General features: G+C 33.5%; 1 protein-coding gene across 4 annotated transcripts in view; it reads left to right on the forward strand.

Moving 5' to 3' along the window:
• Positions 1-15,034, forward strand: part of LOC127736021 (anoctamin-8-like) — a 44,970-nt gene that overhangs the window by 17,399 nt on the left and 12,537 nt on the right. For all 4 annotated transcript variants that reach the window (XM_052246512.1, XM_052246513.1, XM_052246514.1 and 1 more), the window contains 4 exons: positions 572-821; positions 9,202-9,434; positions 9,986-10,102; positions 14,027-14,154. In XM_052246512.1, coding sequence (XP_052102472.1) covers positions 572-821; positions 9,202-9,434; positions 9,986-10,102; positions 14,027-14,154 — 728 coding nt within the window. The remainder of the gene's footprint in view (positions 1-571; positions 822-9,201; positions 9,435-9,985; positions 10,103-14,026; positions 14,155-15,034) is intronic.

Consider the following 15,034-nt stretch of genomic DNA (forward strand, 5'->3'; position numbering starts at 1 on the left):
AAAACAAAAAGATGAATATAAATTCAAATCACATAATGAATTCAAGTTCTTTGACTACAGTTATTCTGTGTCAGAAACCTTCTATGTGTCAAATATTTAATCACAATCCAAATTCATTCCTGTATCAAGTGCGAATATTGTGTCCATTTTTGCCCAAACTGTTCAGGGTTGGACCTCTGCGGTTGTATCCAGCTGTGCTTGGCGAAGCAATTTATTTTTTTCTCACACAACATCTTTTTTTATGTACTGTGACTATTATTTGTGAAGAAAAGGCTAAATGAATGATTTGAAACAAGTTTATCATGCACATATAACACAGTTATTAATTAGGCAGGCCCTATTATTGACTAACTCAGAAATTTAACCTCTTTCCTGGTAAATTAAGGTACAGCCAGTCTCAGCAGCCTTATAAATGGGAACATTAGAGAAACCAGACTCCAAAACAGTAATCTTCCCATGATGCAACATTGTTTGTGAGTTGGTCTATTAAAAGATAGGTCAGAATATGCAATAATTGTTCTAATATATGTTCTTTAACATAAAAATAAAGTTCACTAAATGTGTCTTTCAGCATACAAACTTTTCGGGAAAAAATTGCTAAAAACAAGCCGTCTTGTTGCTTCCACACAAGTTTTGACCAATAGTGCCATACCAACCAGTGATTGTGATGTTGTTGTTGCATTTCCTTCTGACCCAGATACTAATGTCCTCATGTGGTTATTGGACAAACTAAGGGAGAGAACTCCAGATATCATTGTTCATGTAAGACATCACAGCAACACTAAGGGACCAGTTCTTCATCTGACAGCTGCACATCAGAGGTAAGTAATAAATATTTATATCTTTAGGTCTTTGCTTTACAAAATACTCATCATTTTATTATTCTACTTGGAAAGGGGATTACATTTGAGCAGAATTACAAAGTCTTTTGCACATAGAGTTTCCATATCAGCTAGCAATTAGACTTCCAAATTGATAGCAATGGACAATAATGTCTTGTTCCATGAAACATGTCTTTATTTTCCAAACAGCAATGTCTGGACTACCATGTTTCTTTTTGCAACTTTGCAGACATTAGTATCGAGTTCTAAAGCCTGTGGCCTTTTTAATACGACCGCGAAAAAGTATATTGCTATAACGTCATCATCGTCGTTCGAAGACATTTGGTTTCCGGACAGTAACTTTAGTTTAAGTGTATGGATCTCTATGAAATTTAAGCAAAAGGTTTAATACCACAAAAGGAAGGTTGGGATTGTTTTTTTTTTATTTTGGGGGGGGGGGGGGGGATGGTCCCAACTGTTTAGGAATTAGAGGCCAAAAAGGGGCCCAAAACAAGCATTTTTCTAGTTTCAGAACAATAACTTGTGTATAAGTATTTTGATTGCTCTAGGTTCAATACCACAAGTAGAAGGGATTCATTTTGGGGGTAATTGCCCAAACGGCGTTCAGGAATTAGGGGCCAAATAGTTATCAAAGGTACCAGGCTTATAATTTGATACGCCAGACACGCGTTTCGTCTACATAAGACTCATCAGTGACGCTCAGATCAAAATAGTTAGAAAACCAAAACAATTACAAAGTTGAAGAGCATTGAGGACCCAAAATTCCAAAAAAGTTGTGCCTAATACGTCTAAGGTAATCTATGCCAAAAAGGGTCTAAAACAAGCATTTTTCTAAGACAATAACTTATGTTTAAGTGTATGGATGTCTCTGAAATTGTACCACATGGAATTAAAAAGAAAATTTCTTCAAATATTATTTTATTGGAGGGGAGGTAAAAAAAAATGTTTTTTTTTTGGGGGGGGGGGGGGGGGGGGGACAATTTTTTTTTCCTCAAGATTTAAGAAATTGTCAATTTTCCAAAGAAAAATTGGGGGTCACAATTTATTTTGCTTAGAAATTGTCAATTTTCCAAAGAAAAATTGGGGGTCATAATTTATTTTGCTAATGCTTTGTATAGTCTGAAAACAGATTTACTAATTATTGTGCAACAGCAAAGTGTATTGCAAGAAATCTTCAATTGAATATAAATTCAAATTATATAACCAATTTCAAGTTCTTTGACTACATTTATTCGGCGTCAGAAACCTACTATGTGTCAAATATTTAATTACAATCCAAATTCAGACCTGAATTAAGCTGGAATATTGTGTCCATTTTTGCCGCAACTGTTCAGGGTTGGACCTCTGCTGTCGTATCCAGCTGCGCTCGGCGAAGCAGTTTTTTTTTACCTATTATTGCTTAAGCACAGAATTTCTGCAGATTCGTTTTTATACATTTGTCAATGACACACAATTTATGGTGCATGTAGTCTGTCTGTCTACAAATGTTTCTAGTGTCCACAAATTATAGCTTTACTGTCGGAGTGAACCCAGTTGAAATGGTACGGAATTACAAGTCAACAAGTCAAGCACTGTTCAAACTTGGGGAAAAAAACAAACTGTACACAGTTTGACAAGCTCTTATTAAATATTTTAGTTTCATTATGCAAGATGACAAACATATGTTCAATCTTTTTTTTTATTAGTAAATTTTTGACTTTGACAGAATACAATCAACAAACATTTTAATTTTAATAACATTCACATTTTATTCAACATTCTTGTTCAAGTTTACTTCCATACATACTTTCACTTTCTATTTATTTTCACCATGGTAATATTGTGACGTGATTTATCACTTTCCTTTTTTTTACTTCAGCGCAATTTTCTGTATTGTTTTTTTATTCTAATGACTGTGCCTTAGGCACTGAAACCTGTCGATCTCATTAAATTGCTGCAGTGAAGAATCCCTAAAGTGTTGTTGTTATAACTGCTTTTACACAGCTTAACTTAGTTTAGAATGAAGATTTCATTTAGGAAGCAATAAACAGTTACAATTTTTTAGACTTGTGGTTTCAGACTATGAATTTTTGAAAAATTGAAAATATTGTGCAATAAAATTGAAATTACTGTAGTTTTTACATCAACTTTATATAAATGAAGAAAATGGGATGCAATTTTATGGAAAAATAAAGTGAAAAGTGAAAGTCATCTGATTTTTTTAAAAAACTTTTGTAGATACGTACATGTTAATGCTTTCAAGAAAAGGTATCTCTCAAAGGGATTTAATTCTACCTTGGACCATATTGAGGTGCCAAATATTACATTTCTGTTTCAATCTTTACAATTTTTATGTCCCACCTACGATAGTAGAGGGGCATTATGTTTTTCGGTCTGTGTGTCCGTTCATTCGTCCGTTCGTCCGTCTGTCCCGCTTCAGGTTAAAGTTTTTGGTCAAGGTAGTTTTTATACGTAGGACCGCAAAAGTCATATATTGGTATGACGTTGGCGTCGTCTTCGTCGTCCGAAGACACATTGGTTTTTCGCGCAATAATTTTAGTTTAAGTGAATGGATCTCTCTGAAATTTTAACATAAGGTTCAATACCACAAAAGGAAGGTTGGGATTGATTTTGGGGGAAATGGTACCAACAGTTAAGGAATTAGGGAAAAAAAGGGGGAAAAACAAGGGTTTCCTGGTTAATGGACAATTTAAAAGCAGTGTTAGGGAGGTAATCCAAAAACAAAATTGTACAATGTTGGAATACCTCCCTTACACTGCTTTTAAATTATCTATTTACGACTTTTATGATGTATTTAAATTTGTAATTATGGTTGCAAACTACATTGGAAATTTGAATTGAGATTATGACCATATCTTGAGGGAAAGAATTTTTTTTGAAAAAGGGGGGGGGGGGAGGGGGGTAAAAAAGAAATTGTAGGGTGGGGGGCAATTTTTTTTTCATTTCAGATTTCAGAAATATTTTTTTTTTTTGGCAAAAGGGTGGGTATGGGGTGGGGTGGGTCCATTCGCAACAGCATAGTGTATTGCACAAAAGCAAAAAATTGAATATAAATTCAAATCATATAACCAATTCTAAGTTCTTTGACTACAGTTATTCGGCGTCAGAAACCTACTATGTGTCAAATATTTAATTACAATCCAAATTCAGACCTGTATCAAGCGCGAATATTGTGTCCATTTTCGCCCCAACTGTTCAGGGTTGGACCTCTGCGTCGAGTCCAGCTGCGCTCAGCGCAGCATTTTATTGATGAAGTTGAAGTCCAATCAACTTGAAACTTTAAGTACACATGTTCCCTATGATATGATCTTTCTAATTTTAATGCCAAATTAGAGTTTTGACCCCAATTTCACGGTCCACTGAACATAGAAAATGATAGTACAAGTGGGGCATCCATGTACTATGGACACATTCTTGTTTTAAGTATAAAATTAGTTCTGTGTGGATGAAAATACATGTAAAAGAGTTCAAAAATGCAGACCATCTATAGATTTCACCTTAAGACATACTCTTCTCAAAGTATTTTTCATGTGGGTGCTTTGAATGTATTTTTTTTTATTCCAACATTTTCCTTTATTTGATAAAGCCCAATAATGATGCATTGAATAAAAATTTGGGAGCTTGATGAGAAATTTATGAAAATAATAGTTAAGTCACTGTTTTCTCCTTTGCCACTGATCAGTCTAAACATTAAAACCTAATACTGGGGATTCATTTATTTTCGTGGGTATCAATTTTCGTGGATGGAGGAAAACTTGCGTTTTCCTGGATATTTGATTTCCTGGTTTAGCAATCTCTGTATACAAGGCCTATATAAAATATGTAATTCGTTGAACATTTGAATTCCTGGTTCACCTGTACCCTCGAAACCCATGAAAACTGGTATCCAACAAATAATAATGAATCTACAGTACTATGTTTGTTCTTCCATGACATTGTGAAAGGTCAAGTTGTTTTCATTAAGCATAGCAATTTATGACTCAAATTAAATAGTTGACATGCATAAACCAGATGCTTCATATAATGTAATCAAGATGGTAAAACCAAAAAATATTATTGACAGGTTAACTTTAGATATGCCTATACATATTTTTTACATCAGATCCTGTGCATTGCCCAATCAACACCAATATTCATACAGCTTTTTGCTATTTGTCTGCCATTACTGTAGTCATCACAGTTCCCATGATATTATACATCATGATCAAATTAGAAAATATCTGATGCCATTGTGCAAACGTGAGTGTTGTATGTCCAAGGTCAAGAGTTGCAAAATTTCTGTTCAAATGTCACAGATTTCCTGGGATAAGGTCTATTATGAGTCATAAAAAGCAGATGCGGATCCAGGATTTGATAAAAGGGGGGCCCAAACTAGGTAATGTTAGAAGTGGAACATGTGAAAAATCTATGCATTAACCATATATGTAGCCCCATCAGGGGTGGCAAGGGTCCCAGCTGTCCCCACTTAATCTGCCTCTGAAAAGATAATTCAATTTCTTTCAAAATAAAAAAAAGTTGTGCAGGGCAGCACAATACCCTTTTCAATAGTAGATAAAACTAATTGTTCATTTACTGTAATAATATATTGATTAATCATTCAACAAGTCTTCTTTTTTGTTGACAAATCATTTTGATGGCCTTTTCATAACTATTTCAAATAACATATTCCACTCAAGGCTAATAATAATTATGTTTTTTAAGGTTCTTTAACCATTTATCAGCTATACAACAGTATGCTTGTATTGTCTCCTATAATTGATCATCATTAAATCTGTACTGTAATGTCTTCATCCTGAAGATAATCAATAAACAGTCTAAAGTCAGCTTCAGTTAACTTGATGAGATATTGTATGGAGTTAAACTTGGTTTATGTATTGTTGATGTAACACAATGTATATCAAGGGAATAAAAGGATTACATGTAATCATTGGGGGGTAATGAAATATATGGCATTCAATACTAAGGGAGACATTTCATGTAATCGTTTGGTGTTAATGAATATATATTGGCATTCAATTGTATGAGAGGCAGCCTATTTTATTGTTTTATTTTGGTTAAAATATTGTTGAATTACTGGCCATACTTCACAAATATTTTATGACAGCAGCCAGGCCTTATTAGTTTCAAGTCCATGAGTTGCTCACTACATGTTCCCAATGGATCAACTGGTTTACTAAATTTATTATTATTATACCTTACATATATGATAAACAATTCTATTGGGTAAAACGTTATCATGTGACATGGAATAATTCAGATAATTTTCATTAAAATGCAAGGAAGGACGAATAACCCTTCAAATGTACACCCAGCAATGAATAACCCTATTATTCACTGGTGAATAACCTTTTCAACTTCTTCATTTGTATGAGAGTAATCTCCCATCAAAATAATGTCATAGATGTATGTAAACAAAATGGCAACAGTCATGTTAGAAACCCATTGAGTGATGAGGAGACAAGGGTTGGAAATTCATCTAGTGCCGAGGATATCTCTCATAAACAGTCATTAACAGCACCATGAAAAAACCTTTTTGGGTTGACAATTTTGGATATGCACCTTTTCAAATGGCCATTTGTATAATATATATATATATATTGTGTTTGATGTTAGGTGCTAGTTTATTGAATATTTGCAGATAGAAAATAAAAAAATACGACTTGCTTGACCCAACTTTAAGATTAAAAAAATAGGTATATAGTTTTTGTCGAGCCTGCGACTTTTGTCGCAGAAAGCTCGACATAGGGATAGCGATCCGGCGGCGGCGGCGCGGCGGCGTTAGCTAACTTCTTAAAAGCTTTATATTTTAGAAGGTGGAAGGTCTGGATGCTTCATACTTTGTATATGGATGCCTCATGTTACGAAGTTTCCGTCAGTCACATGTCCAATGTCCTTGACCTCATTTTCATGGTTCAGTGACTACTTGAAAAAAAAGTTAAGATTTATTGTAATGTTAGATTCTCTCTTATTATAAGTAATAGGATAACTATATTTGGTATGTGCGTACCTTGCAAGGTCCTCATGCCCGTCAGACAGTTTTCACTTGACCTCGACCTCATTTCATGGATCAGTGAACAAGGTTAAGTTTTGGTGGTCAAGTCCATATCTCAGATACTATAAGCAATAGGTCTAGTATATTCGGTGTATGGAAGGACTGTAAGGTGTACATGTCCAACTGGCAGGTGTCATCTGACCTTGACCTCATTTTCATGGTTCAGTGGTTATAGTTAAGTTTTTGTGTTTTGGTCTGTTTTTCTTATACTGTATGCCATAGGTCTACTATATTTGGTGTATGGAATGATTGTAAGGTGTACATGTCTAGCGGGCAGGTGTCATCTGACCTTGACCTCATTTTCATGGTTCAGTGGTCAAAGTTAAGTTTTTGAGTTTTGGTCTTTTTTTCTAATACTATATGCAATAGTTCAACTATATTTGGTATGTGCGTACCTTGCAAGGTCCTCATGGCCGTCACACAGTTTTCACTTGACCTCGACCTCATTTCATGGATCAATGAACAAGGTTAAGTTTTGGTGGTCAAGTCCATATCTCAGATACTATAAGCAATAGGTCTAGTATATTCGGTGTATGGAAGGACTGTAAGTTGTACATGTCCAACTGGCAGGTGTCATCTGACCTTGACCTCATTTTCATGGTTCAGTGGTCAAAGTTAAGTTTTTGAGTTTTGGTCTTTTTTTCTAATACTTTATGAATAGGTCTACTATATTTGGTGTATGGAAATATTTTATGATGTACCTGTCAGTCTTGCAGGTTTTATTTGACCTTGACCTCATTTTCACGGTTCATTGCTCAGTGTTAAGTTTTTGTGTTTTGGTCTGTTTTTCTAATACTATAAGCAATAGGTCAACTATATTTGTTGTATGGAAGGTTTGCAAGCTGTAGTACATGTCTGCCTGGCATTGTTCATCTGACCTTGACCTCATTTTCTTGGTTCATTGGTCAATGTTTAGTTTTCTTGGTTAAGTCTGTATCTTAGAAACTATAAACAATAGGTCAACTATATTTAGTGTATTGAATGATTGTAAGGTGTACATGTATTTCTTGTTTGGTTTATATGACCTTGACCTCATTTTCTTGGATCATGTTAAGTGTATGTGATAGTTGTAGTAAAGCTTTAAATTTAGGACTATCAACATTATATCAATGATTAGTAAAGAAGGCGAGACATTTCAGTGTGTGCACTCTTGTATTATACTTCACATCAAAATGCCAGATTTTGATTGGTTAATAAGAGGGAGACAATTTACTCTATCCCATGGCAAATACTCTATTACCCTTCACAGAGACGCTTGCTCAAGTTTGCGCTTTAATAAATACGGATGGTTGTTATGTACAAGACGTCATAGTTTATTACTTTGAATTTGAAATTTAATAGACAGTAATAACAGAACATTCAGTATAATAAATTAAATAACACATATCTGAGAGGGTGATAGAGTAGATTGTTACCCCTCGAAAAGACATTGTCAATTTGGCTTTGCCTCAGTTGACAATGTTTTCTAGGGGTAACAATCTGCTCTATCACCCTCTCAGCTATGTGTTATTTATATAGTGTGACCCTAATGTCTTCTCCAGTAATTATCATACAAAGAAGGTACAATGTCTCATTGATAGTGTGGCAGGATGTTTTATAGAATACATATATCAGTTGTTGATCAACAATTCAGGGTTTGTTATTGGTTGCTGTCTGTTATGTTTGTTTTACGTTAATTTTGTTGTCTTAAATCAAGTTGAAAATTTTCGTCAGATTTTTCTCAGGAACTACATTGTAAGGATTTCTGAAATTTGGTTTCAGTGTTTATATAAGTCAGCTATACCGTGTGATGTGTTTTCAGATTCATCACTCAACAACTTCCTGTTTACCATCAAGTATTTGGGCTGGGGGTATCATCAGTGAGCAGTAGCTCGAAGTTTCACTTGTTTTAATTGTTTTGTCATGTTGGGGCCTTTTATATCTGACTATACAGGTATGGGTTCTGCTCGTTGTTGAATATATGGCAAGTTCACCCAAAGTTTCTTACATCCAGGTCATTTTTACTCTGGTGGATAGTTGTGTAATTGTAGAATGGTTCATTACAAAATTCTTGTCCATTTGTTTTCCTCAATTGCTGATCTGTGTAGGAGACGTACTTTTACATTGTACGTCTTTACTTTATAAAGTCCTCAAAGACATTGCTACAAAATCATTCAGTTTCTAATTATCTTGTTGTTGAATTGTAAATGCTCCTCATATCAAAAGTTATTGAATACAGATTTTAATCGTTAATTGTTCCAACAGAATTTAATTTAATCTTAATTTATAAGTAAACAAATTCATATTAAGTTTTGTATTTATTTTCAGTCTTTTGAAAGGTGCTGAAGAACTAGGCATCAGGAAACCACTGAAGGAAGAATATGGAGGTGGAATGAAAGAATTTAATTATGAGGACCAGGAATGTTTTTCTGGAGTCAATGCTTCAGAGTTCTTTAGTAGTCAGGAACGACAGAGTATTATCCATTACATGTTAAATAATTTGAGGGCCAATGAAGGAGAAAGTCTGGGAAACATAACATTTTTAGAAGGGCAGTCTATAAGTAAGCAATAGAAAAAGAAAGCCTTACGTTTGAGAGATTGTCTGATTTAAAGTTTTTCTTGGAGGACTAGTAAGAGCTATAGAATTATAATCTAAATAATGTCCAAGACCTGCCCTGCTGCTTCATCTTATGACTAATATATATACTTTCTATAGATGGAAGGGAAGACATTTGTCTAAGGCAACTAAAACATTTCCACCTAGTTTTAGTAAGAATTTTTATAGAAGAAATTATTTTGACTAAAGTTTAAATTTTTATATAAATTGTGGGCCCTATGCAGTATGCATATACTCTTCCTAAGAGAATTTGTTTGATAAATGGGCATGTTATTATAGAACGCCTTCCATACATTTATAGATAATTGCTCTGTGAGAGCTGTATGATTCCTAGAAATTGCAGACAGCTATTAAGGGATAACAAAAAATATTCTCAGAAGTTTTCAGTATCACAGGAATGGAATATCTTTTTCTAATTCATTATATCAGTACATATAATTTTGTGCACTACAGCATGTACAGTATGTTAAAAAGATATACTTTGTTTTATTTCAGTTCCACTTTTAGAAACGGAGCAAGTCATATCCCAAGTCTTCCCACTTCACAGTACAGATGATCTGATGGAATTAAGAGAAACTTGGATGCAGAAATTTTTCAGCAAGCAACCTCTTGGTAAAAAATGGATATTCTTATATAAGATTGTATTTGTATGTGAAATTAAGTCAAACTGAAAAATGTAATTTTAACAGTACATTCAGATATACTCCTCAAAGAAGGTTTTGTCCTTGAATTGCATTTTTATGCCCACACCATAGCGGAGGGTCATTAAGTCTTACCATTGTCCGTCTGTCTGTACGTCCCAAAGTTGGTTTCCGTTCTCTAACTTTAGTTTGCCTCAACCAAATGTTTTGAAACTTATACAAAATGTTTATTACCACAAAATACAGATCAAGTTTGAATTTTGGTAGCATCACTTCAACCGTTCTAGAGAAATGCCCCTTTACAAATGGAAAAATTGCTGAATTTTTCGTTTCCGTTCTCTAACTTTAGTCTGTTCTCTAACTTAAGATAGCCTCAACCAAATGTTATGAAACTTATACAAAATGCTTATTACCACAAAATACAGATAAAGTTTGAATTTTGGTGGTGTAACTTTTACTGTTCTAGAGTTATGCCCCTTTACAAATGGAAAAATTGCTGAATTTTTCGTTTCCGTTCTCTAACTTTAGTTTGCCTTATCAAATGTTATGAAACTTATACACAATGCTTATTATCTTAAAATACAGATCAAATTTGAATTTTGGTGGTGTAACTTTAACCGTTCTAGAGTTATGCCCCTTTACAAATGGAAAAATTGCTAAATTTTTCGTTTCTGTTCTCTAACTTAAGATAGCCTCAACCAAATGTTATGAAACTTATACACAATACTTATTACCACAAAACTCAGATCAAGTACAAATTTGGGTAGTGTCACTTTTACCGTTCTTCAGTTATGTCCCTTTATAACTTTATATGATATGGAAGCGGGGGCATCATCTGTGTCCCATGGACACATTCCCCATTTATTTTGTGTGTGTTTTTGGCTTTTTTGTTTTAAACCACAATAATAAGCATGTAACACACATAAATTCAACCACTAATTTAATTGTCAATTATTTTTATCTACACCCATATAAGCTCAGGAATGATAAGAGGGAGTGCCTTTGGTAAAAACCAGGAATTATTTTAGAGAGTTTTAAAAGATGCAAAAGTTACAGTTTATGGAAAGTAACTAAGGTTTTGATTGATGTAGAATATTAATAAAGGAGATGCTGGATAGACGTCAATGAGACAGCACTGAAGTAACACTTATAGGCTGTGTTTGGATATACGCCTAAGGCAGCCTATGGTTACCCATAGGTATCTTTGGGTACCCATGGTTTGATATTTTGATATATAGAATATCAAACCAAAGGTACCTATGGATAACCATAGGCCACCTCTGGCGTATATCCAAACACAGCCATAACTAAAAAACATCAAATCATAATTCCATGACAAAATAATTACAGAAAAATGAAATGTAAAAATTGTCCAATTGTAAAGTGTTTGCTTTAAATGTAAATGTCCCGTATGTTTGAAGTTAGAATGGGACGAATCACAACAATCGAGTTGGGTTATTATATTAGGGCTGTGTTTGGATATACGCCTAAGGCAGCCTATGGTTACCCATAGGTATCTTTGGGTACCAATGGTTTGATATTTTGATATATATAGAATATCAAACCAAAGGTACCTATGGATAACCAAAGGCCACCTCTGGCGTATATCCAAACACAGCCACAGTCAGATATTAAATGCACCATACAAACACTGTGGCTGTGTTTGGATATGCGCCTAAGGCAGCCTATGGTTACCCATAGGTATCTTTGGGTACCCATGGTTTGATATTTTGATATATAAAATATCAAACCAAAGGTACCTATGGATAACCATAGGCCACCTCTGGCGTATATCCAAACACAGCCTGTGTCTTTGGTCAGGTACTTGACGACTGGGTTGGCCTAAAGTTTTTCTGGCTGTGTTTGGATATACGCCAGAGGTGGCCTATGGTTATCCATAGGTACCTTTGGTTTGGTATTCTATATATCAAAATATCAAACCATGGGTACCCAAAGATACCTATGGGTAACCATAGGCTGCCTTAGGCGTATATCCAAACACAGCCTCTCATTCTTTTGAATCAGTTGCTTTTCTCTTGTAAAACAAAACACCATATTTTCCTCATAAAGTTACACAGTTATTATTTCCTGAAATATTTGAAATGAAGGATGAAGTTCCACTTAATGTGGACTATATTGGAACCTGATGTTCAGTAGTTGTCGTTTGTTGATGTGGTTCATAAGTGTTTCTCGTTTCTGTTTTTTATATAGATTAGACCGTTGGTTTTCCCATTTGAATGGTTTTACACTAGTAATTTTTGGGGCCCTTTATAGCTTGCTGTTCGGTGTGAGCCAAGGCTCTTTGTTGAAGACCGTACTTTGACCTATAATGGTTTACTTTTATAAATTTTGACCTGGAGGGAGAGTTGTCTCATTGACACTCATACCACATCTTGTTATATCTATTTACACTTAAACTGAATATTTTTATTTGAGGCCTCCCATTTCAGACAATGATGCATGAAGTTTAACTTTCATTTTTTATGCTAAACTACTTCCAAAATTTCATAGTCCTGCCCCCTAATTTTAACTGAATACAAATGTTGATAACAAGACTTGAAGTATTAAAATGCAGTAAAACTTATTTTATACATAAAATGTTTGAAAGTATAAGAATAATCAGCATTTAGTGTTAAATATGTACCCTTTGTATGTCCCTCAATATAACTATCAGTGTTAAATATGTACCCTTTGTATGTCCCTCAATATAACTATCAGTGTTAAATATGTACCCTTTGTATGTCCCTCAATATAACTATCAGTGTTAAATATGTACCCTTTGTATGTCCCTCAATATAACTATCAGTGTTAAATATGTACCCTTTGTATGTTCCTCAATATAACATTCAGTGTTAAATATGTACCATTTGTATGTCCCTCATATCACATCTTCTTATTTTATAATTGGTGATTGTAAAACAATGCTCAGGAACCCGAGATGAATGAACAAGTGAATTTACGTCGCCCATTCAGTTTTGGTGTTCATTCTAAGTAAATGAATTGCAAAATGCTACAATATGGGAAAATGACACATGAATTAACTTGATGAAATTTATAAAAAGGAATATAGATTCCAAGCAAACAATACATAGAAATTTAATATAACTCTTCTTGTAATTGATATGCATCAAGCTATTTTTGCATAGATTTTTCACTCATATTATCAATATGAAATTTCTAAATTAATTTGTTTTCTTGTTTGAACCATTTCCTACATCGTTTATTGATGTTTAAAAGATGGTTATTGCAAACCTAGAAATTAATGTGATGTTTTTGTTAATATAAAACTAGATTCAGATCACATTTAAAACTGACATTTTTATTGCAATTGTGCATATTTCTGTAAAAAATCTATCAGAGTGTTATTTCATCTGTTAGCTTTTTGATAATTTTCATTAAGGAACACATATGAATAAAAGGAGACATTTGATACTTCAATAAGACAGTTATTCAATGACAAATAAAAAACAAAGCAAAAACAAAGCATAACAGAAAAGAATATTTACATTACAGTAAACCTTTAAAGATTAGAATTTTTAAACATACCTCATTTGTACCAGTATATAGTATACATATAAATTAAGTACAGTAAAAATAAATTAACAGAGGAATAATATTATTTTGTCCTTGACAATACTATGCGTAAATTTTGTAATTGCAATGTATTTTCATTACTCAAAGGGACAAATCAGTAGATTTTTTTTATCCAGAAAAAGAGTTATGTAATAAGGTTTAACTATAACATAAATACTGGTAGAGATGTTAAAATTTTGACTATGAGTTTATTAATAGGTATTATTAAGGGTTCATTTATTTTGAAAGTAAAGATTTCTTTTTATATTTGTTTGTACTTTGCATGTAGAAATTGCTATGTATATATTTATTTTTCATACAGATAAGATTTGTAATTATTTTGGAGTAAAGATTGCAATGTATTTTGCTTACCTTGGACATTACACTGTAGCATTGTGTCTACCAGCACTTATTGGGTTTCTCATCTGGTTCATCCAGGGGGAAGATGAGGTTCGTATCTTAAGGATATTAATTTAAACTGGAATCTTCTATAAATGCTTATTTCGTAATTTTTTGGTACCTATGGAAACATGAAAAACAGTAAAATAGAAAGACCTTATTGATATTAAAGTATATTATAAGTTATATGGTTTGCTACTGATCCCCTACAGACCCTCTACAGATCTGTAGGGAGTCAGTTGTGAACTGTATAACAAATTTATTGCATGCAGACTTTTTCTGCTAAGTTTTGTGTAAAAATAAACAATGAAATACAAGAACATTAATAAATGACATCACCATTAATAGTAGATGTGACATCATGAACTAACATGAAATCTACTGACCCCATACAGATCCATAGGTGGTCACCAAAGTGACAGCAATAAACCAATCATAACATCAGTTATTTACCCCCAGGTGTGATAAATTATAAAATGAATTCTGCTACCTGCTGATTAGTTGCAACCTACAAATTCTTGTTAATTGAATGATACAGTATTAATGAATTATAGTGTAACCATTGTAAACAACTAGTGGACCAAGTCACTGAACAGCCTTCAACAATGAGCAAGACCAAAACTTAAACTCATACCCAATAGTTAGTCATAAAAGGCCTGGATATAGCAAACCTACCATGGAACCATTAGACTATTAACTTAACTTAGCTTGAATCATTAGATTGTGATTATACCCTGTTTTACATTCTACTGTGAATGTTAGAATAAGTAAGATCATCACTAATGAAGGTCATTTGTTGCTCCAAAATGTCTGTCTTTTTATATGATTCCATTTCATCTCATTCATATACCGGGTATTCATATATATCTTTTATCAGTATTGTTGTCCAAATATTTAAAACAAATTGTAAACCTTGCAACCTGTTAGTTAA

This window comes from Mytilus californianus, unplaced genomic scaffold (genome assembly GCF_021869535.1).
Source record: "Mytilus californianus isolate M0D057914Y unplaced genomic scaffold, xbMytCali1.0.p SCAF_3, whole genome shotgun sequence".
Lineage (NCBI taxonomy): Eukaryota > Metazoa > Mollusca > Bivalvia > Mytilida > Mytilidae > Mytilus > Mytilus californianus.